The sequence below is a fragment of the Ovis canadensis genome, chromosome 14 (assembly GCF_042477335.2).
Source record: "Ovis canadensis isolate MfBH-ARS-UI-01 breed Bighorn chromosome 14, ARS-UI_OviCan_v2, whole genome shotgun sequence".
NCBI lineage: Eukaryota > Metazoa > Chordata > Mammalia > Artiodactyla > Bovidae > Ovis > Ovis canadensis.
The window spans coordinates 21889082-21913152 of record NC_091258.1 but is presented as its reverse complement, the minus strand read 5'-3'; the positions used below and the strand labels follow the sequence as shown (position 1 = coordinate 21913152).

At 41.4% G+C, this 24071-nt stretch overlaps 1 protein-coding gene across 2 annotated transcripts; it reads left to right on the top strand.

The window, feature by feature from the left end:
- Positions 1-10232: 10232 nt before the first annotated feature.
- Positions 10233-21035, top strand: MPHOSPH6 (M-phase phosphoprotein 6). Of its 2 annotated transcripts, none has more exons than XM_069552544.1 (5): positions 10233-10348; positions 12379-12491; positions 17270-17360; positions 19633-19727; positions 20157-21035. In XM_069552544.1, the coding sequence occupies exons 1-5, from the start codon at positions 10250-10252 to the stop codon at positions 20287-20289; spliced, it is 531 nt and encodes a 176-aa protein (XP_069408645.1). In that variant the 5' UTR covers positions 10233-10249; the 3' UTR covers positions 20290-21035. The 2 variants fall into 2 exon arrangements, with proteins under 2 accessions (XP_069408645.1, XP_069408646.1); XM_069552545.1 differs by having other exon boundaries at positions 10259-11072.
- The last annotated feature ends 3036 nt before the right edge of the window (positions 21036-24071 follow it).

The following is a 24071-nucleotide window of genomic DNA, read 5'->3' as shown; positions in this document are numbered from 1 at the left end:
GGATTTCACAGAAGTTGCCTGTAAGGAATGGGAATTAGGGGAACGAAGCAGGTAAGGTTTTCATTTCTCTACTTAGTGCATTTGTATATTTTTGTATTGGCTACAATAAAATGTATTACTTTTATAACACACTATATAAAAAAATAATACACTATAATTTGAAAACTAGATAGTTTTTAATCAAAGGAATCTAATATCTAACTCAATTATTTTCCTCTTTATCACAAAACATCATTGCTGGTTCTCTTTTCAGGAACTGAAGAAAGAATACCTTCATTTCTTTAATAGTTCACTTCTGTCATGAAAAAGCCTGCCCTGGCTTGTCCACGTCCTCTAGGCCAGGAATTTCCAACTGTGGCAAGAACACCAGAGAAGGACTCAGAACAGCACCAGAATGAAAATTTCACTCTCCATCAACCTACACCATCTGGTGAGTGGACAAGGCTGAATGCGTTTGCCATCACTTTTTCAGGCATACTCAGAGCAAACAGGTAGTAATCATCAAGGAGAGCGGGTGGGAGGTGGGGGTGGGGGTTGTTTCTTTTGTAAAGTTGTAACAGGAAATATTTCTCCAAAAGGCAAAAATGCATTTTAATGTCTGTAAAACTTACTACAAATAGTAAATAAAATAACAATAGCTACAAACATAACTTTCCTTTTAAGAAGAACAAAGGGCTTTTTATTTTTGCAGTGTGGGACTCATATTCTTAAGAGTGACAGAGGGATATAAAACAGTAAAAGCCACTAATTTGGCTTGGTTCAAAGTCTCAGCAGCCTCCTTTTCAACTACTGGTTTTGACTTCTATAATTTTTTTCATGAGTAAGAATGGCATTGAAACATGTATAATGTCATATATGAAAAGAATCGCCAGTCCAGGTTCGATGCACGATACTGGATGCTTGGGGCTGGTGCACTGGGATGACCCAGAGGGATGGTATGGGGAGGGAGGAGGAAGGGGGGTTCAGGATGGGGAACACGTGTATACCTGTGGCGGATTCATGTTGATGTATGGCAAAACCAATACAATATTGTAAAGTAATTAACCTCCAATTTAAATAAATTTATATATAAAAAAAAACTTGTCATATGTAAAGAGAAAACCATTTAGTCTCTCCAGCCCTCTGTTTAACTTTTCTTTTGTTCTTCCTTATTATTAGTAAACACATAATTTTCCCTTGAAGAAAATAAACACCCATCTTAACTGTCTTGACTTCCACCACCATAACATGTTCTCCCAACAATTCATTTCCACATTCTTTTTCCCTCTATGAAACCCCTCCGTCAAATAAATGTCTTCCAGGTTTAGACATGGTAGCTTCATATGCATAAATTTGATCATAGTTTTAAATATTTTGTCTTCTCAATCCCCATAGCAACTGGCTTCTTTAGAAACTTCCACAGAAAGTCGAAAGACATCATTATCTTTTAACCAAATGGAATATTTTGAATAGAATTAGTTCAGGAAAATAAGGTGGTTTGATTACCACATCCCTGGCCTTTCATTTCTCTTTTTTTTTTTCTTTTGTAAAATAAATTTTAAATGTCAATTTCACTAGATAGAATTGGTTAGGTGTTCTGGGGCTTATCAGTTAGTTATTAAAGAATGTGTGAAATTTTCAAAGATGCTATCTCACCATTTTAAAGAACAGTTTTTCACTTACTGACTTGAGTAAGTATTTACTGAGTATACTAAGAATTGTTTGAAGCCGTGAAAGATTCAGGCAACTATAAAGCTCAGAACTCCCCTCCGGTACCTGCAATCATTCAGAAAACTAAGATCATGGCATCTGGTCCCATCACTTCATGGGAAATAGATGGGGAAACAGTGGCTGACTTTATTTTTCTGGGCTCCAAAATCACTGCAGATGGTGATTGCAGCCATGAAATTAAAAGACGCTTACTCCTTGGAAGGAAAGTTATGACCAACCTAGACAGCATATTAAAAAGCAGAGACATTACTTTGCCAACAAAGGTCCATCTAGCCAAGGCTCTGGTTTTTCCAGTGGTCATGTGTGGATGTGAGAGTTGGACTATAAAGAAAGCTGAGTGCCGAAGAATTGATGCTTTTGAACTGTGGAGTTGGAGAAGACTCTTGAGAGTCCCTTAGACTGCAAGAAGATCCAACCAGTCCATCCTAAAGGAGATCAGTCCTGGGTGTTCATTGAAAGGACTGATGCTGAACCTGAAACTCCAATACTTTGGCCACCTGATGCAAAGAGCTGACTCATTTGAAAAGACCCTGGTGCTGGGAAAAATTGAAGGCGGGAGGAGAAGGGGACGATAGAGGATGAGATGGCTGGATGGCATCACCGACTCAATGGACGTGAGTCTGAGTGAACTCTGGGAGTTGGTGATGGACAGGGAGGCCTGGTGTGCCTGCAATCATGTTCAGTTCAGTTCAGTTCAGTCTCTCAGTCGTGTCCGACTCTTTGCGACCCCATGAATCGCAGCACGCCGGGCCTCCCTGTCCATCACCATCTCCCAGAGTTCACTCAGACTCACGTCCATCAAGTCCGTGATGCCATCCAGCCATCTCATCCCCGGTCGTCCCCTTCTCCTCCTGCCCCCAATCCCTCCCAGCATCAGAGTCTTTTCCAATGAGTCAACTCTTCGCATGAGGTGGCCAAAGTACTGGAGCTTCAGCTTCAGCATCATTCTTTCCATAGAAATCCCAGGGTTGATCTCCTTCAGAATGGACTGGTTGGATCTCCTTGCAGTCCAAGGGACTCTCAAGAGTCTTGTTAGGTGACAATAAAAAGCAGTGTGTAATTAAACACTGAAACTGTAAAACAGCCCTATCAGCAAAAAAGGAAAAAAAGAAAAAGAAAGTCATCATTTTTGGTTGATTTGGTTGATGTAAGAGGAAGATGAAATTTGAATTGGGTTTTGAGAGATAGGCAGGATTTGAAAAGTTGAAAAAAGAGAAAACATTATTCTGGGCATCATTCCAGAAATAGAAGGCAGTATGAATATTTACATGGAAGGTGAATATGAAATGTTTGGAGGCACAGCGAGTAGATCTGGCTAGAGGAAATGAAGTTGAGGCATACAGTTCAGTTCAGTTCAGTCGCTCAGTCATGTCAGATACAAGACAGGGCCAAAAAGGTAAGAGATAAGGCTAGAGGGCAGGTGTAGAAAGCCTTGTAATCAGTCTGGATTTTATGTAACAGATGATAGGATAAACTAGTTAAAACAGGAAATTAAAAGAAATTAGGAAGATTATCTTTTTTTCTTTTTCTGGCTGCACTGAGTCTTGACTGCATGCAGGCTTTCTTTAGTTGAGTCATGCAGGGGCTTTATGCCTGGGACAGGTGAGATCTTACTTCCTAGATGAGGGATCAAATACACATCCCTCACATTGGAAGGCAGATTCTTAACCCCTGGACCACCAGGGAGTTCCCAGGAAGAGTAATCTAAAAGAACGTTTGAGATTACTTAAGGGCTAGACTTTCTCCTTCTCTTTTTTCTCTTCCTCCATTTCCCTACTCCACTTTCAGTTAAAATTCAGTTTCTAAATACTTTTTATTGAATTATAATTAAAATAGATAAATAAACTATTAGTTTCAAGTGTACAACATAATGATTTGGTATTTTTATTCATTATGAAATAACCAAAATAAAACTGGTTATCACCTATTACCATATAAAGTTGTTACAATATTATTGACAATATTCCTTACATGCACATTACATCTGCTTGGCTTATGAACATAGGGATACAAATATCTTTTTGAATCTGTAATTTCTCCAGATAAATACCTACTAGTGGAATTGCTGGATCATATAGCAGTTCTATTTTTAGTTTTTTTGAGGACTCTCAACAGTTTTCCACAGTGGCTGAACCAAGTTACATTCCCACCAACAGTGCACGAGGGTTCCCTTTTCTCCACATCCTCACCACTTGTTTCTTGTCTTTTTGAAAACAGCCAGTCTGACAAGTATGAGGTATCCCATTGTGGTTTTGATTTGCATCCCCCCAGAGTGATGTTGAGCACCTTTTCATGTTTTTTGACCATATATTTGTCTTCTTTGGAAAAATGTCTACTTGGGTCCTCTGATTTTTTTAATGGAGTTGTTTGGGTATTTGATACTGTGGTGTATGAGTTATTTATTTTGGACATTGACTGCTTGTCAGATATATCATTTGCAACTATCTTCTTCCATTCCATGATTATCTTTTTGATCTGTTGGTGATTTCCTTCACTGTGCAAGTTTTTAACTTTGATACAGTCCCATTTGTTTATTTTTGCTTCTGTTTCCCTTGCCTGAGAGGATTGCTAAGACTGGTGTCAAAAAGTTACTGCCTAGTTTTCCTCTAGGAGCTTAACAGTTTCAGGCCTTGCTTTTAAGACTTTATTCCATTTTGAGTTTATTTTATATATGGTGTAAGAAGTGATCCAGTTTCATTCTTTCTCATGTAGCTGCCCTATTTTCCCAACACCATTTATTGAAGAGACTATCTTTCCCCCATTATATACTTTAGGCTCCTTTGTCATAACTGCATGGGTTTATTTCTGTACTATTCTATCCTATCTTTCTATGTATACCCTTTTGTGCCAGTACCATAATTTTGATTACTAGAACTTTGTAGCATGCTATAGTTTCAAGTCGAGTGTGATACTTTCAGCTTTTTCTTTTTCAAAATTGCTTTGGTTATTTGGGGCCATCTGTGGTTCAATACAAATGTTACCACTGTGTTCTAGTTCTGTGAAAAAAGCTATGCAAATTTTGAAAGGAACTGCATTGAATCTGTAGATTGCTTTGCGTAGTATAGGCATTTTAAGGATATTGATTCTTCCAGTCCATGAGCATCATATCTCGTTTATTTGTGTTCTTTTCAAATTCTTTTGTCTTTGTCTTATAGTTTTCAAAAGTACAGATCTTTCAATTCTTTGGTTTAATTTATTCCTAGGTAATTTTCTTCTTGATGCAACTGTAAATGGAACTATTTCCTGCATTTCTTTCTCATAGTTTATTAGTATATAAAAATGCAACAAGTTTCTGCATATTAATTTTGTATCCTACAACTCTACTGAATTCATCTATTATTTCTAATAGTTTTTGGTGGTCAAAGTGGCTTCCCTGGTATCTCAGAAAGTAAAGAATCTGCCTGCAATACAGGAGACCGGGGTTCAATCCCTGGGTTGGGAAGATTCTTGCCTGGAGAATTCTATAGACAGAGGAGCCTGGCGGGCTACAGTCTATGAGTCGCAAAGAGTCAGACACAACTGAGCAACTGTCACTTTTTTTACTTTCAGAGTGGTCTTAAGATGAACACAATTCTATTGTGCAATTCTGAAATGATGCCTTTGTCCTGGTAAAATAGTTTAACAGCTTCACAGGAACTTTCAAAATTCTACTGACTTAACACATGGCCTTTGAGATCTGGCCCTAGCTTGCCTCTCCACACTTGTCACTTACACAATTGCCATCATTGAAAAAAATTTCCATCAGAATTAAATACCTCCTTCATTCCTCCTGCCCCTTTCCCTTCATTTAATTTATCTTGAGGTCTCAGCTTAGGTTTCACTTTCCCAAGGAAGACTCCTCAAGCTCCTCAAATCCAGATTACGTTTCCTGCAATAAGTCTTATCTCAATGACAGCATTTAAGACCTATATCCTTGTCTACAACATACCATTAGGAAGAGGTAGTTTCCCTACCACCTACCAAATGGCCAACAACATATTTAAAAATATTTGTTGAAGAATGAAAAAGGCATACGGCAGAAAAAATAGGAGTCTATGATTGTTACTCATATAAAAGTAGTAAGATTTGGCAGCAAGAGGGAAAACACTTTGTGAGAAATAATAGATCTGATGTTGTGTGTCAGTTTCCCAACTGATGCTCTTTATTTGTCCTCCATGGCTGTGTCAAGGGAACTCTCTTCCTTCCTGCCTCAAATAGATACTGAACCTTGGCTTTGCTGTTTGGGCTATTACAACGATTATCTTTTCTTTGGGTTATACACCCAATTTCTCTTTAAAAAATTACCCTCCCCCATTGTGTATAGTCCTAAAGGGACTATAAATCGGGTCTTGCCCTCTCTTACCTAAGACTCAATGAGATTCTCTCCTTGACTATGAAAATTTGAAAATCCCACAGCAATCATCTGATGCTCTTTATTCCTGCAGTGACACTAATTCCCACTTCCTAGATACCTGCACTGCCCTGGTTTCCGTCCTTTTAACTTGCCCTTTCTTCCAGCCTTGCTATAAACTAATAGAAATGTCCTTCCAATAAATCCCCATTTTATTTAATAAGCCATGATCAATTTCTGGTACTTGCACAAAAACAAAAGAACAAAAGCTAACAGAAAGAAATAAAAAGAAAGAAGAGGAGTGAGAGGGAGAGAAAGAGACAGCATAAAAGAGAAAAGAAAAAAGAAATACAATAGTAAAATAAATTATATATAATTTTAAATTTTCTAGCAGACTCACTAAAAACAAGAAACTGATGAAATTAATTTTAATGTTAGGTTTTATTTAGACCAATACATCCAAACTCTTATTTCAACATTTAATCAATACAAAAAATGTAAATATTTTACTCTTGTTCCTTCCAAGTCTTTGAAATGTAGTATATATTTTACACTTATAGCACATCTCAACATAGACAGGCTAAAGTGAAATACAGTCCTGCCAAAATAATAAAATGTGTAAAACAGGAAAATATTTTACACTGCTATAGTTTTTAAATTTAAACAAATATTCCATTATGCAGTTACATTAGCCACATTTCAAGTGCTCATATTAATCATAGGTTTACTGTACTGGGCTGCATAGCCTTAGAAATGATCTGCTCCAAAAGTGAAGAGACTCAGGAACCTTTTCTTAATGGGTCTAGTAACTGGAAGTAATTGGAGGTTTTCACTCATCCAACAAATTCCATTATGAAAGGATTCAGAATTGTGTGAAAACCTATGAAAATATCTCTTCCCCCCAAATGATGTTTCTTTGGCTGTGTAACTAAAACAAGTTAACACATTATTGAGTGTGAAACCCATTCTCTGTATTCTACAGTTCAATAGCAGAGAGAGATCAAGGAGTTATCTTCCCTGTCTGCAAGTTTAATTCAAAGTTAAAATTACATTATTACTCTTAAACCACTTTTCATTCATTACATTTTGATAGGTAGAGGCTTTGAGGATTTGTTATAAATATAAGAATTTTCTATATCAAATAAAAATGCATAATTTTGAAGGTTGAGGAATTTGACTATTATCCCTCAGACAACAATATTCACTGTAAACTGTGGAGTAGGAGAGTGACCATGATGAAGCCAGTGTTTCAGGAAAAGGAATCAGAATCCAGTGTACAAGTAGATTGGTAACAACAGAGATCCAGAGGGGAAGTGTAGAGCTTCTAGCTTCCTTAGCTGGTGTGCATATGCTCTTATTTCTTCAGGAATTGTTTCCCTCTTAAATCTGACAAGACATGTGCCTATATTTCAAGACAGTGTTCATAGTCAGCTATTTCCTGGATGCCTGGATGCAGATGGCAGAATGGATCACTCCTTCACCGTGGCTCGCACAGAGCCTCTTTCAAAATCCTGAACAGAAATCAAATTAATAGAGGCAGAAGGTAGTATAGTTTGCTGGGAGGAGAGCGAACGAGTTTTTGTTCAGTGAGTAGCATTTCAGTTCTGCAAGATAAGTTTTCTGTGGATGTATAGGAATTATGGTAGCACAAAACTAAATGAGTAGAAGGCTTTTCCTCAGGCTAACTCCTCTCCCTTTCAGATCTCAAATGTCACACATTTAAGCAAACTTCCTTTTCCAGGCCAGAATTGTTTAGATGCCTTTTCTATATCCTCTCATGAGTCCCATATTTTTCACGTAGGGCTCTTATTATAATTGTAATCGAGAACTAATTTGGTGTCAGAAAAAAATAGTATGACCAGGTGGCTTAAGCCACAAAACTTTATTGTCTCACAGTTCTGAAGGCTCAAAGTTTGAGATGAAGGTTTGGTTTCTCCTGAGACCTCTTCTGGGCTTCCCTGGTGGCTCAGAGGTTAAAGCATCTGCCGGGAATGCAGGACCCCTGGGTTCAATCCCTAGGTTGGGAAGATCCCCTGGTAGAAGGAAATGGCAACCTACTCCAGTACTCTTGCCTGGAGAATCCCATGGAGGGAGGAGTCTGGTAGGTTACAGTCCATGGGGTCACAAAGAGTCAGACACGACTGAGTGACTTCACCTTTCAAATGGCCACCTTCTTGCTGTGTCTTTCCTCTGTACATGCGCAATCCTGGTATCTTCCTGTGTATTCAAATTTCTTATCAGGACACCAGTCAAATTGGATTGCCACCAACCCCAAGGGCCTCATTTTAATTTAATCACCTCCTTAAAGGTCCTGTTTCCAAACGCAGCCACCTTCTTTTAACCTTTTATTTTATATTGGAGATTAATAACATTGGCATAGTTTCAGGTGAACAGTGAAGGGACTCAACTATACATATACATATATCCATTCTCCCCCAACTCCCCTCCCAACCAGGATGCCACATAACAGCAGAGTTGCATGTGCTGTACAGTAGCTCTTTGCTGGTTAGCCATTCTAAATCCAGCAGTGTGTACATGTCATCCCAAACTCCCTATCCCTTCCTCTTATCCTTCCCCCTGGCAACCATAAGTTCGTTCTCTAAGTCATACAGCCACATTCTGATGAAATTCGGAGGACACAATTCCACCATTTCCGCCCATAACATGTGATTACCTCTACTATTCCCACTTGGTAACTCTATGACAACTCATCTTGTTCTCATTACAGGACTTTCACAGTTGCTATTCCCTCCTTTTGGTACACTCTACCTCCAATCCTTCATACAATTTGTTTTCCAACTTCCAGGCATAGGCACTATCATCTGACAAGAGCAATCCCAGATCAGCTTATCTAATGTCACCCTAAAAGTCCCTCTAACACATCATCCTTTTCTTTCTGCCATGGCTCTCACCAGATAGTCAGCTCCAACAAAGACAGGTCATGTGATTTTATGTATCACTGTAGCTCAGAGATGAACCCAGTGTCTCACACACAGACACGAATGAGTCAGTTTCTATACCCACTTACCATATTAAAATGACTTTTTTTCCTCCTCTAAGAAAACTTGCCAGGGAATGACTATGTTTTATTCAAGCGTCAGCTCTGTGACCAATCTTAGCTCTAACACTCACTAGCTGTGTAAACTCTGGTAAGTCCCTTAATCTCTGGGCCTCAGGTTCCCAAACGACATGAGGACCACAATACTTTCTTCAGAGTTTTTAGGAGGATCAACTAAAGTAATACACACTCCCAGGGGAAAAAATAAAATATAAAATTAAAAATAAAATTTTTTAAAAAATAAAAAATAAAAGACATGCGGTACCTAGCACAAGAATTCATTATATAGTGCAGGCTATCAGCCGAAGAGCTATCAGGATGGGTGTTTTTCGAAGTGTGGCAGCTATGAATGGCGTGAAAACTGTGTTTAGGTGGTAATGCGCAGCATTAAAACTATCATCTTGGCAAAGTTATTTTAACTCTTCTTATGAAAATAAGGTCATGTTCTCAGGCTCATCCCTAAACTGGCCACTTTAGGTTTAAAGACGCACACTCCCGTCAACAGGTGGATTTGACACTGTAAAAGCCATTCGGCAGCCAGACTGCCTGGGTTTACCCCCACCTTCCTCACGTTGGCTTTCGGCTGGTTCTGGAACCTCCCTGTACCGCAGTTTATTCAACTGCAACAAAAGGATAATGACGGCCCCATGGGGTTATCAGAAAAATGAACTTATTACACGCATGGAGTGCCACAGGAAACTCGCCAGCCACATTAGAAACACTTCAAAGAAACGGTCCAGGGGGAATGATTGGTGTGGCCACTGTCTCAAAGGTCTCACCAAAGCAACTGGGTCGGCGACGCGCGGCAAGACGGGGTCCGTAAGGCGGGTGGCACGAGGCCGGTGCGCAGCCCTGAGGGGACCAATCGAAGCCCTCAGGGAAGGCCGACGGGGCCCAGGACTACGGCCTCCTGAGGCAGCGGCCGCTTGGGGTTCTCCCTCTCTCTCGGCGTCAAGTCGCTCTCACTCCTGCTGACAGCCGTGTTTACCATGGGCTTCTTCACGAAGAGAGCACCTCCTCAGGCAAATGCTCTCCGAAGCGACGAGCAAAAAGTGCGGGCCAACTCGACGCGCGAAAAACAGGGGCGGAGCCGACGTGGCGGGACGACGCACGCTACGTATGAGGGCCCCGACGCACACGCAGAATCGCGCATGCGCGGTGGGTCCAGTTGCAGACCGCGGCGCCCGGTGCGAGTCAGTATGGCGGCCGAGCGCAAAACTAAGTTGTCCAAGAACTTGCTGCGCATGAAGGTGCGGGGACGCGAGGGAGGCGGGTCGGGCGGTGGGGATACCCAGTCTTTCCGACCTGGCTGGAGCCGAGGCGGCGGGCGTACAGGGCATTAGAGAAGCCCCGGAGGACATACAGCTCTCGGGTTCATTCATTCACTGGAGCAGCGCCTGCTCTGCTTTAGGCACCGGGAACTGGATTATAAATTTCGGCGGATTCTCTCTTAAAACCGGCGGTCGGATAGGAGAGACAGACGCGTAAGCAGGCACTTAAAATATACTGTACTCAGTGCAGTGGTGCTAGAAGCGCCGAAAGCCCCTGGAACTTAATTGGGCTTCTGCGGGAAGTGGCATCAAGTAGACACTGAAGGGTAGGTGGGAGGGTGGGGGACAGAGCGGCACAGACTGGGGGAGAAGCGAGTTCAGAAGTTGGTGAGGCAACCCCCACCCCAAATCCGTAATTTCAGAGAACTAAAGGGCATTCAGTCTGTCTGGAAGGCAAGTAGCAAGAAATGGGCCTGGAAAAGGAGCCAGTAATCACAGCATGCAAGGAAGGAGTTTTAGGCCAGATTATGAATTTTTTGTCTTTATCTTGTGAGCGTTGGGAAGCGATTGAGCACCGGGGCGAGTATCAGGAGCTGTGCTTAAGTTTTCACCGTTGCTTTCACTGTCCTCTGGAGAATACATTGCCGACAGAAAGACCCGACAAAACTGCAGTCATAACGACCAGCGAGGACTGATGATCTGGGTGAGGGCTTTCAGTGGTGGTGGAAACAGAGAGAATTTTAACAATCGAGGTGAAAGTGAAGTTATGTCACCAGCTTCAAACATTGATTTTCATACGAGGTGTGCGGACACGGGTAGATAAAATGAATACAGGAATTAATACAGGAGAAACATGTAAGCCTTAAAACTTAAGTAATGGAATTAGCGAACATTTCTAGCTCTATGTGCTAGACACTGAGTAAATTACATATTATAAGGCGGGAAAACCACATAATAACCGATTGAGGTGGGTACGATTATTACCCCTCTCTTACAGCTAAGGCACCTGAAACAAGAAGTAGGTAACTTGCCCAAAGTTACACAGTTTATAAATAAGTGTAGACAGAGCTTAAACTCAGGCAGTCTGGCTCTGAAGCCCCTGCTCTTAATTATCAGTACAGCTCCGTACTGCTTGTCACTGAACACCATCTCGATGCAAACTGCTAAATGTCTTGTTTACAGAATAATGGAATTTGCAGTGAAGGGAAGCAGGGCATAAATAATGTTTTGAAACATTGGAGAGTAAATGGCATGTGCAGGAGGTGAGTGGAGTTGAGCTGGAGTATAACCTGGGATGGATAGGGCAAGTGAGGGTGGAGGGTGAGTAGTAGTGTAATTAATCATTTCTGAAGTACTTCTTTGATATGTATTAGCAAAATTTGGATCTTCAGTAAACAGAGGGGGTTCTTTGCTTATGGTTTGTAATCATGAAAATTTCAGAGAAGTATATTGGCAAAGCAGGCATTGGGAAGATTTTAGCAGTTGTTTTAGTCTTGGAATAAGTCACATGAAGGTATGCTGGCTGCTTAGGGCTCAGACCAACAATCTGACTCTGTAATTGTGAAGGAAGAAGTTAACTTTAAAAAGTTGTCTAACCCTGCTTGGGCGGTTGGGGAACATGCAGCTGGACACTTGAAGCAAAGGAGAGAGAAACAATTACCCAGCTTCTCTAGTAAGTTTGGCCATTGCTGACAAAAAGCCTTCTGGCAGAACAGCAGGAGACACAGAGTATACAGATAAAGTGGGGTATCCTATGAGAAGCAAGGGAGCAGCTGCTTTAGGTCTCCTTATCTAGTGTAGCTGTTCAGCCAGGGCTGAATATAGCGCAAGAATGAGAGGGTTGAGGATTTAGTACTGGCTTGTTTATTTTCTAGTGTACTGGAAGTCCTCTTGTCTTGGTCAGCTAAAATGTTGGGTCACCCCACCCCCACCCTTAAGATGAGATTCCCAGAGAAATGAGGTTATTGGGGGAAATAGTTGCTGACTCTGATTTTGTTATGTTTTGACAGTTCATGCAAAGGGGACTGGACTCGGAGACCAAGAAACAACTAGAAGAGGAAGAAAAGAAAATCATTAGTGAAGAGCACTGGTACTTGGATTTGCCTGAGCTGAAAGAGAAAGAGTAGGTTTTTTATGATACATTGGAAGTTCACATCTCTGTAAATATGATTCATCATTCCAGTGACATAAAACCCATGAACTGATATCTGTTCAGTTTCTTGAGTTAGCCAAGCAAATATTTTTTTTAATCATTAAGTCTATAAGAGTTCTACTTGCATTTATATGTTTTTATTGATGCTTGCCATCATTTACAACATTGTTCTTTTTTTTACATTCCTTATTTAGAATAAAGGAATCTAAGCCATATGTCTCTGGAGATAACTGGGGACCTTTTAAGAAGATCTGCAATGTGCTCTCTACTGTATTAAGTTCTGAAGATTATATGTGTACTTCAAGTCTCTCCAGTTTTGTCTCAGTAACAGAGTTCTCCATAGATTGAGCTTTGTAAAGTCAAGAGTGTTTTGTTTATTTTCTTTTTAATTTTTACTATTAATACCAGTCATTTAGCTAACATGTATTGAGTCTTTAATGTATATACTAGGACCTGGGCAAAGCACTTTATGTCTCTTAATTATTTAATCCTCACAGCAAACTTGAGAGCTGGCTACCATCATTCCACCCATTTTATGGTTGAGGAAACTGAAGCTGAAGGGAGGGTTAATTGCTTAGGGTCACCAGATAGTTACTACTGAAACAGGATAACACACTAGATCATTCCTCTTCCACCGCTAAGCTTGGTTGATGCATGATAAATTTTTGATGAAGGAGTGATGATTCACATCATCAGTTAACATTTCTAAGTGTTTCTGAAAGCTATTTATCATTTCTCCTTGATTCTTTTCTTACCTTGATAGCCTCTGTGGTATGGTAGTTTTACTTACGTTTTATCAAATGACTAAAGATGCTGCTTATTGTCTTCAGACACACTTATGTTTTCCCTTTCCATACCTTATAATTTATTTTTTTCTTTCTAACGCAGTTGTTGTCCATTGTTTACTTGGCTAATCTTCTCTAGACTTTCTTGGGAGGTTAAACGTCCTTCTCTAAAGATAGAAAGTACATCCCACCAGGAGGGACAGAAGGAAAGTACTTTGTTTTTTCTGCTTACTTCTCAACTTGCTTTTCTCTTGCTTCTCAGAGAAGGCAAGATGTCAGTGAGGAAGGAGAAGATGATGCTGTAGGAGGTACAGATTTGGGAGCAGGGATTGGTAGGAAAGGGACTGTTACCAGTAAGGAGGTATAATTTAATTTTATGCCTTGGCTAAACTTGCTCAAGAGTATTCCAGATGTTTTTTTTTTCACTTATTTTTAATGAAAAGCAAGACCATTTGTATCTTGTTTTCAGTATTCTTTCCCCCCACCCCCAACATAGCATATTAGTCCCAGGAAAATGACCTTTAGACTCCTTTCCTAGGGAGGTATGTGACATAGTCTGTTCAAGTTCTATAACAAAATACCACAGACTGTGTAGCTTATAAACAGCATAAATGTATTTCTCACAGCTCTGGAAGCTGGAAGTCCAAGATCAGGATATCAGCCTGATTGTGTTTTGATGGTGGCCCTCTTCCTGGCTCAGAGCCAGCACCTTCTTGCTGTATCCTTACCTGGTAGAAGTGGCTGAGGATCTCTGTGGGGTCTTTCCTAAGGCCCTGATCCCATCCATGAGGGTCCCACACTCATGACTTAAGCACCTTCCCAAGGCCTCACCTCCTAATATCCTCATCTTTGGGAGTTAGGATTTCAATATATGAATTTATGGGGGGACACGAACTTTCAGGTCATAGCAGTAAATATTAATAATAACCTTTTGCCAACATTCAGTGTCATATTTATGTTTAGAAATGAAGATCAGTTTGGGACATCAGCTGGAAGAGAAGAAGCTGTCCAGTTGGGTAATTTGAGGCGCGTATAACAGAGACCACCAAAGTGTGGGCAGGGGTAGGGAAGCAGCTGTGGACAGTGCGGCACCTCGGTGGCTTGTGTAGTAGATATAGTTTCCCCCAGGCCTGGGGGGTCAAGGTGGGGAGTGGCTGCTGAATCTGAAGACGGGCTGTGTGGAGGGAGCATGTTGCAGGAGTCGCCATCTTTATCTGAGGGCACAGCCAGCCCAGGTAAGCCTATGGAAGGAAGCCGTTCCATGTGTTACATTCAGAGCAGCTTCCCAAGGCACTGATGGTGCGGGCTATGGCAGGTGAGAAGTAGACCGGATGGCATGTCGCTGAGGTGTGTGTGCTTTAACAGCCCAGAAAGTGGGATGGATTGGCTAATTTAGTGCATGGGCTCTGGAGACAGGCAGACCTGGGTTTGATGCGCGCCTCTGCCACTTGTTTACTTGTGATCTTAGACAAGCTTTTGAACCTGTCTCTTGTCGTTGGTATATTGGGTGTGATAACGTGAGAAGTCAGTGAGACAGTGCGTGTGAAGCAGTGACTGCAGTGCTAGGCGTGAAGCACCAAGCGTTAGCAGTATGTGCGCTTCCTTATATTTCAGTATTAGGAAATTCAACCACTCTTTCTGCTCATTTGTGTTTGTGAACGTTTACTTGGTAGTACCATCTGGATTATTCCAAAGGGTTACCGTCTCCCTGAAACTGGAGATTTCATTGTGTATATGCTCTGGGAGTCTAGAGGTTGCCATTCAGCTATATTGGAGTATAACTCAGTGATGACCATTAGGACTATTCAGTGTGTATGCCTCCCCTAGCCAGTGACCAGGCTATGTAGGTGGATTAAGACCTGCTTGCTTTGCCTCAGCTTGAAACACCTGCAGAGCTTCCTAACTCTGGAGCTCCCTGTAGGGGCTGAGGTCTTGGTGTAGCCACGCTGCAAATCAGCTTCTCCCTCAGCCCAGTCTTGTAGCCCTCACTTCCATAGAGGGGTGTCTCCCAGCCAGCACTCCCCAGTGAAACTTTTGTGCAGAACTCTTATCTGGGAGTCTGTTACCAGGGAACCTGATACTTAGTATAGAAGTGGAAGTTACCAGATCAGAGATTTTGCTCTGTTGTTGCCATGTTGTTTTTCTCCAAAGGATGTGCTGTGGTTTAGAGTATGTGAGTATAGCCAGTTTAATGACTCGCCGGCCACAGGATGATGTTTAAAAAGTATTTTTGGCTGCTGTGCTTCTTGTGCTTATATATTGTGGCCTGGTAAACTTCAAGGACTGTGAGGTCTGAGACTGACCCTACTTGCAAACTGACCAGTCAGCCTGCTACAGTTTCAGGGATACTGGTGGAAGGCAGGAGAGTTCTGAGTCAGAGACAGAGGACTTTATTACTCACAGCACAGCAAGCAGCTTGAGCATCACTTTGGCATCATTTCCTCTTATCCCAGGGAGGATGACATGGTACCCGCAGTAGGTTAACAGCAGAACAGAGAAGTCCTGAGCTTAGGGGCCCCGAGTCTTTGATACTGAACTGCAAGCAGATTTGCCTTTGGCCCCAGAGGAGGCAGTATCCTTATTTGGAGCCTTAAAGCAAGTCTGTGTGTTGCTCCAGCAGGAGAAGGGAGATAGTCGCTCAGCCTTTCAGAGCTTTTCACTGTGCATGTAATCCTTGAAAAGAACGAAAGGACATCTAGTGCCTCACTCACAGGTGTGCGGAAATGAAGGCGACCCACAGAGGCTTGTTCCCCAGCAGTGAGTTTTTGCCCTGTTTCGCAGTGCTCGTTATTTGTGGCCCTAGGCAGGGGTGTCTGTTTTTTCCTGAGCAGTAGTTTCTCATCTGCAATAATCAACGAAATTGATAATTTCTTGGATGTGTTTTAGCTCTAAAAGTTACGGATTCTGATTGATGAAAACAGGAAAATTAAAATACAGAATGTTTTCAGTTATATTTTAGAATATTTCCCTTATTTGCTAGCTCCATGAGTGTCCCTCATCATTGAAACTATGCTTGTAGGTAACAAACCACCTTTTCATACTAATGTTACTGAGTCAATAGAAACGCATGAGAAAACCCTCTGAGGGGTCACTGGTCCTTCCGTGACTCCTTTGCTGGTATTTGGGTCCATCTTTTGACTTAAGTGAATGCTTAAATGCATGTGAATGGTGCTTTCCTGAGGGAGGTGATTTACTTGAGACGTTCGTGATGTTTTATCACCTGCACTCGACAAGAAACAAGATTGGCCAGGTGAAGGGGAAACTCAAGTTTACGAGAAATACTGAGCAAACAGTTCAGGAGAACATGTGCTGCAGTCGGATGTGCTCACTTGGGATGGGGGTCATGCACTGGTGACTCATGGGAGAATCCCTTCCGACACTGAAACATCCACACCTGCGTCCTGTTTTCCGGATGCCCTCTGTGGTGTCCAGTGTTGAACCCTCTCAGTAGCGCCGCTTTTACCTGGATGATTTTGGTGTGGGGTCAGCCACCTAACCACTCTTATTTCTGCTCATTTTCCAGACCCGCTCATCCGGCTCTCCCAGTGTCTGTAAGATACCCCATATCCTTAGAGTAAATTACTTCTCTGCTTAAGTCATCCAACATTAGTCGTCGTTATTTATAGCTGAGAGCTCCAACTTAGACACTCACTTAAAGCTACCTAGGACACTGATTTCTGCAAATTTAATAAAAAACTGGGGGTTGGGGGGCGGCATAAACATCCAGGAAACTTCACTTTACGTTTGGAAAATTCAGGTGCCCTCTGTTCTTGCCTCACAATGCTTTTGTTGACCAAAGCAATCTGTTTTTATCTCTAACCTTAGGTTAGAAAGCTTAGTGTATTTTTCCTTGATTCCACTGAGAACCATAAGATGTATTTTTCGTTTGAAATCTTGACTTTTATTTGCTGTGCTTTGCTACAAGTAGACATGCTGTTAATACAGGCTTATTTTCTCATTTAGGAGTTTCATTATAGAAGAGCAGAGTTTCTTGTTGTGTGAAGATCTTCTCTACGGAAGAATGTCATTCAGAGGATTTAATCCTGAGGTTGAGGTATTAAATCTAATTGCTTCAGATTTAAAATTTTTCCAGTTGAATTTTTTCTGCTAATGATTGGGTTTAGGTTTTTTCCCAACAGATACCATTTCTCCTCGTTATATAGAAAATAACAAGTCTTGAAATATGGCCGTAGCTATTTTTAAAAATTGCAGGCATTGCAGTCTAGTTTTATGTTAGAATTGAGTAGATGATTTAATTTAGCAGTATACAGTCCCTGACAGTGCCACTGTAAGTATTAGAATTTTAGCTCAGGTCTTTTACGGAATGTCAGGATTTTATTCATTTGATGCCATTATGAAAAATTATTTTCTGGCATCTATAAATCTATCTTTTCTAATGGAAAAAGTGTTACTTAAAAATTGAATGATTTGACTTTTTAATGGACAGCTTTTAATCCAAGCTTGTAAATAGATTTTTAAGCGATTCTTTAAAAAGTTTGTCTTCAAAGGAAGTATTCACCTTATAACTGAGCTGTTTATTTTGATCTTCGTGCCTCAGGTTTGTAGAGAAGCACAGACTTGTCCATTTAACAAATAATTATTGGAACTCGGGCTCAGATATTGAAAGCTCTCCTATCAGTAGTTAGCCAACCAAATGGAGGTTTGTGATACAAAGCTTTCGTTCGGTAACTATCTCATGAAGCTGCGGTTTCTTAGCCCTGGGACTGTTGACACTGGGGCTAGAATTTCCTTTGTCATGGGGGCTTTCCTGTGCACTGTGGGATGTTGAACAGTATCCCTGACTTCTCCACCCTACCCTCTAGACACACACATACACACTCCAGTTGTGACAACCTGAACTGTGTCCAGACATTGTAGATGTTGCCAGGGGCCCTTCAGTGAGCAAAATCATCCCTGGTTGAAAACTGGTTCTCTAAGGACGCCTGGAGCAACCACAGTTAGCCAAACTAAACACCAGTGTTTATTTATAAAGACTGCAGGTTGATTTCCTTTGTCTCCTTTTTTTGAGTGGGTGTGCTAATTAAAGTGATAAAAGCAACTTTACACAAAATCAACACTAGAAGTGTTTGTTTTTAATATATCTCCTGTTCTGGCCTGCTGAAATCTTTAGGAAGAGAATGAGAGCAAGGGGGGTAAAAGATAAAGATAACAAAGATGATGAGCGAATGATGCCCAGGGACCAGGGTATTGGGTGGGCAGGGGCTCCAAAGTGATGCAGTGGGGAATAGTGTTGATCTGACCCTCCATATTTGATGTGGGACACTATTAGAAAGTGACTTTAATTACCAGCACTCTATAACACTGAATATATTCTCTCTGGGAAAAGGTTCTGAACTGTTTGGCGTGCATGTCTGAGCTGTCATAAATTGTGAGAAAAGTTCAGTGTACCTGGTTATAAAAAGAATGATACCAACTTGGGAACACTTACTTTATTACAAGCGGGATGTACTTAGGACACATTTCATAGTCTCTGTGTGTTTCTAGGGATGCCTGCCATGGGGTTTATTCAGTGAAATATTTACTGTGTACCTGTGGTGCATCAGCCCTCTGGAGGCACTGGAAGTGCAGCAGGGAACCAAAGTCTGTGCCCCCACAGAGCTTGTACTGAGACTGCTTCATTTTCAGTCCTTTAAACGCTGGAAAAGCTAGTTGACAGTGATTTCTGCTTTCCTTTCCTGGTCCCACCTTTCTGGTAAAGAGGATATTGTCTTTATTGTTTTATATTGTTGGTGGATACCTGTCAAGAAAACATTAATGTGAGAAAAAGAAGCCAAGGAAAGATCCGTGGCATACAGACATCATGTGGGCATCAGTGTGTTATCCACCCCCAACCGTTACACCAGCACCAGCCTTCCAGCTCTTTCAGCACTGCGCTGCTCTCCTTCCCCAACTACCACCAAAGCTGCGTTTAAAATTACTCCAGACTGCGGTGTTTCTCCCATTTGGCTCAAAAGTGGGAAGCTCAGAGGATGCCTAAAGTTTGCTACTTCTTTCCCCCACTCACTACAGTGTGTTAGCGGTGTGCCTGCTTCAGACAGAAGTAACTAATACATTTCTGATCTAAAATACAGTTTGAACTCATTAACAGGAAGTCTAATCTGCTGAGGCTTTGTCTTATTTTTAATTCAAAGCTGGCTTATATCAACATATTGTGGAATAAAGTTGGTTAAATTTTACAGAGACTCCCTTATAAGTTTTGGCTAGTCCTGTAGATTCTGTGTCTCTACCTTCAAATGTGTCTGACACTAGTTCCTTTAACAAGCTTTTTCCAGCCCTGCTAGTCACCACCATTGTGTTTTTTTCAGAAATTAATGCTTCAGATGAACGCCAAGAACAAAACAGAAGAAGTTGAAGAGCAAACGGTGGAGCTCGATGTGTCAGATGAAGAAATGGCTAGAAGGTAAGTGTTACCTTAGACCAGGTTTATAATCTGAGCCCAGCATTCACTGACTCACGCTTACACTCCTCCCGCCCAGTGATGGGCCTGCCCTGCCTTTGAAGGGAGTAACCCCAGCAGAAAGGAGACTTCCTGCTTTTTCTAACATGACCTGTGGTGGATTCATACCTGTCACAGGCTGGCAGCTGAGGGCTAATTTCTAGTGCTGCTTCTAATACATATTTTAAAATATGCATCTTAATTTATTAGGATAATGCAAAACCAAAAAAGAATTGTTCACAGAGAAACTCATGAATTTTAAATCAGATTATTTCTTTTAGTCATACTTTTGGTTTTCGTATTCTTTGCTGTGTATTTGGTTTGATATTCTTGACAAGTTTTTATTCCTTTTTTGTCTGAAACTAAACTTGTTCTCTTTTATCGTCTTAACAGATATGAGACCTTGGTGGGGACAATTGGGAAAAAGTTTGCCAAGAAAAGAGACCGTGCCATTTACGAAGAAGATGAAAATGGAGAGATAAAACCAATTAAAGCAAAGAAGATGTTCTTAAAGCCCCAAGATTAAAGTGGAGGCCTTAAGCTATGGCTCAGGGATGAGAGCATATTTTGGAACTCAACTCTGTAGGTTCCTCTACAGTTATTAATGTCATAATGTTTATTTGTAAAGAAATGTATACTTTTGGAAACATGCTGTTTTGGGAACAGACGTGTGATGGATGTTATACATCCTTTGCTTAACGGTGTTCATCAAGAGTGGACTTGAAACCCTTGGTCTTCAAATGTACATAGGTATGTGGTAGCTTCCTAAAGAATATTTTATCTCAGATTTTTTTTTTTAATATAACTCCCCAGTCACTGACCTTAAATTGAACTCATGAAAACTAATACCAGTGTTTAAATTGCCCTTATGTTTATAAACATGTCAAGTCAGTTCATACATATATTTTGGAATCATGTCATGAGAATTTATTATATGTTAATTCATCAAGAACAAACTTGCCTCTTCAGCCTAAGTATTTTCATGCTACAAAGTCAATGACAGTATGTAGAATTATGTTTTCTGTTGTTGTTTAAGCCTTTAATTAATTTTTAGACATTGTTCTATAATAAATACCTGTTTTCATATACTTTTTTGTTCTCTTATCAAATAAGAATTTTAGTCTAATTCAGCATTGGAACTTTTGTCCAATTGGTAATGTCCAGTAGCCATTGACTTAGAATATGGTGCTATATTAGATTGAAACTTTTGTGGGCCAAAAACAGTGATCAATTTTTAATAGTTCAACCCAGTAAAATTTACCACCAAGCACACCACCTCTTGAAAGTGCAAGTCACTCCGTCGTATCCAACTCTTTGTGGCTCCGTGGACTATCCACGGAATTCTCCAGGCCAGAATACTGGAGTGGGTAGCCTTTCCCTTCTCCAGGGGATCTTCCCCACCCAGGGATCAAACCAGGGACACCATCTCTTAATCTGAACCTTATTCTAGATAATAAGTGAGAGGCCCATGGAATTAAATGTGTATGTGTGTCTGTCCATCTGGAGATGTTTACCTAGGACATCTGCGAAATACTGATTTCATCTAATTATGTTCTAGCAATTGAATGAGGTGCTTTCCTCCTCTCTCTCAGAGTCTCCTTAGATTCAGACTGCTCTGTGACCGCAGTTCTCTGGTGAGTTACAAAAAAGTTGTGACTTTGGTGTTTATTTGGCTCTGAATTCATCGTGAAGGTGAGGACAGCTCTCCTTCCTGCTCCCTACATCCTGAGCCACAAGCTGGAAGTTTCTCACGGCGCTTGGCCAGCACCACAGTCCCTGAATTTATGGAATATCTCATCCACCCTCACGAAACTGCACCGCGATAGGACAGTGAAATGGTCTCCTGAAGGTGCAGCGCACCGTGGCCGTAGGTGGGATACGACACTCTTTATCTTACAAGATGTAACTGATGCTTTGAGTCGCTGAGCACTCAGATGGGTCACCTGCTCTCCCGTTGGTCAGAACATACCGTCTGGAATCAGCGGAGGCAAAGGGAACGGCTCCTCTCTCTGCTACACGCACACCCACACAGACATTTTGCTTCCCGTCCCTCGATTTTGATCTCTGTTGTTTGGAGCTCTGGGTTTCCAAGGAAGGTTTGTTTCCACTAGGGAAGACAACAGTGGTCCCGAGAAGACAGAAATTGAAACAGTCTGATCATTTTACCACTAAACCAGTAGGCAAAAATGTTAACTCTCCTGGCTAGTGCTTGGCATCTTGGGAACAAAGGGACATCTGTGTTGTCCCTACACAATAGGTGATGAAGGATGTCAAACCCAGAGCTTCCTCTAGGACATGTTTTTTTACACTTCCATGTCCAGTGATAAGTTTTAAAGGAAAAGTACACCTCAGAGGTGAAAAAGATTTCAGCCCTTTAGACTCTGAAGTCTTGGGTCGCTCTAGCAGGTGTCAACCCTGAGCATTTGAGATACTGGCTGAGGAAAGAGGAAACACGGAGTGTGTAGGGGTAAAAATGAAGTTGATTAACTTGCAACCAATTACAGAAACCAGTTACCAAGCAGTTTCACACATTTTCTTTCTTGGTGTGTGTATGTGTGCTAATTTCTCCTTCCTCTTAGTATTGTGTCCATTTTTGTTTAAAGAGGGTTAACCTTGCTATTTAGCCTTGAGATAACAATATTCAGATGAGTCTGACCAAAGTCTAGATGTAACTGACAGGAGATAAGATGAATAGTGTGACTGTTTCCCAGAAACAGATACAATGTCCACGGAGATTTTGGAGAAGAGAGTGAGAACATCTTTTGTACAAAGGATGTTTGCAATTCATTTGGGAGAAACGGAATTTTTCTTCTGGGAAGTTTAATCACATTTTGAAGCATGTATATACGTGAATGTTGAATGGCCCACTCAACGGACTGTAGCAGATTCTAACCTCTTGTTTCTCATATTTAAATGCTTCTGTACTCAGCTTTGACGCTGGGCTAAGTGAAGAAGTGAAGTGAAAGTCACTCAGTCGTGGCTGACTCTGCAACCCCTGGACTACACAGTCCATGGAATTCAGGCCAGAACACTGGAGTGGGTGGCCTGTCCTTTCTCTAGGGGATCTTCCAACCCAAGAATCAAACGGGGTTCTCCTGCATTGCAGACAGATTCTTTACCAACTGAGCTATCAGGGAAGCCCTCAGCAAATCCCATTTCTCTTTTGCCAGCTGCCTCCTTACTGGGATCTGCCAATGAAACCCAAAGGAGACAGCAAAGCTACCGGAGGAGGAGGGGCTCAGTTCTTTCTGTCTCTTTGCTTCCTATTCCTTTGCCCACCTCACCCATCCCCCAATACCTCTTCACCCCAACAGAGGCTGGCGTTCCAGTCACAGTTGTCGGTAACACTTGATGCCCTCTTATGTCTATCTGGTACCCCCTACTCACAGCCCAGAGACCCTGGTTTTAACTAAGCAGCTACTTGTCAGAGGATCTTGTATTTCAGCTCTCCAGGGTCCTCCAAGCTTCTAAAATTGAACGATTTCAGCCTCTTCCCTAAGAGTGGCAGCTTCCTGCATGATAACCCTGAGTATTATCTCTGTGCCTTTTTGGCTTTTTAATACCCCATTAATGCTCAAACTACCGCACAATTGCACTCATCTCACACGCTAGTAAAGTAATGCTGAAAATTCTCCAAGCCAAGCTTCAGCAATATGTGAACCGTGAACTCCCAGATGTTCAAGCTGGTTTTAGAAAAGGCAGTGGAACCAGAGATCAAATTGCCAACATCCACTGGATCATCAAAAAAGCAAGAGAGTTCCAGAAAAACATCTATTTCTAATCTATTCACTATGCCAAAGCCTTTAACTGTATGGATCACAATAAACTGGAAAATTCTGAGAGAGATGGAAATACCAGACCACCTGACCTGCCTCTTGAAAAACCTATATGCAGGTCAGGAAGCAACAGTTAGAACTGGACATGGAACAACAGACTGGTTCCAGATAGGAAAAGGGGTACGTCAAGGCTGTATATTGTCACCCTGCTTATTTAACTTATATGCAGAGTACATCATGAGAAACGCTGGACTGGAAGAAGCACAAGTTGGAATCAAGATTGCCGGGAGAAATATCAATAACCTCAGATACGCAGATGATCCCACCCTTATGGCAGAAAGTGAAGGGGAGCTAAAAAGCCTCTTGATGAAAGAGGAGAGTGACAAAGTTGGCTTAAAGCTCAACATTCAGAAAATGAAGATCATGGCATCTGGTCCCATCACTTCATGGGAAATAGATGGGGAAACAGTGGAAACAGTGTCTGACTTTATTTTTGGGGGCTCCAAAATCACTGCAGATGGTGATTGCAGCC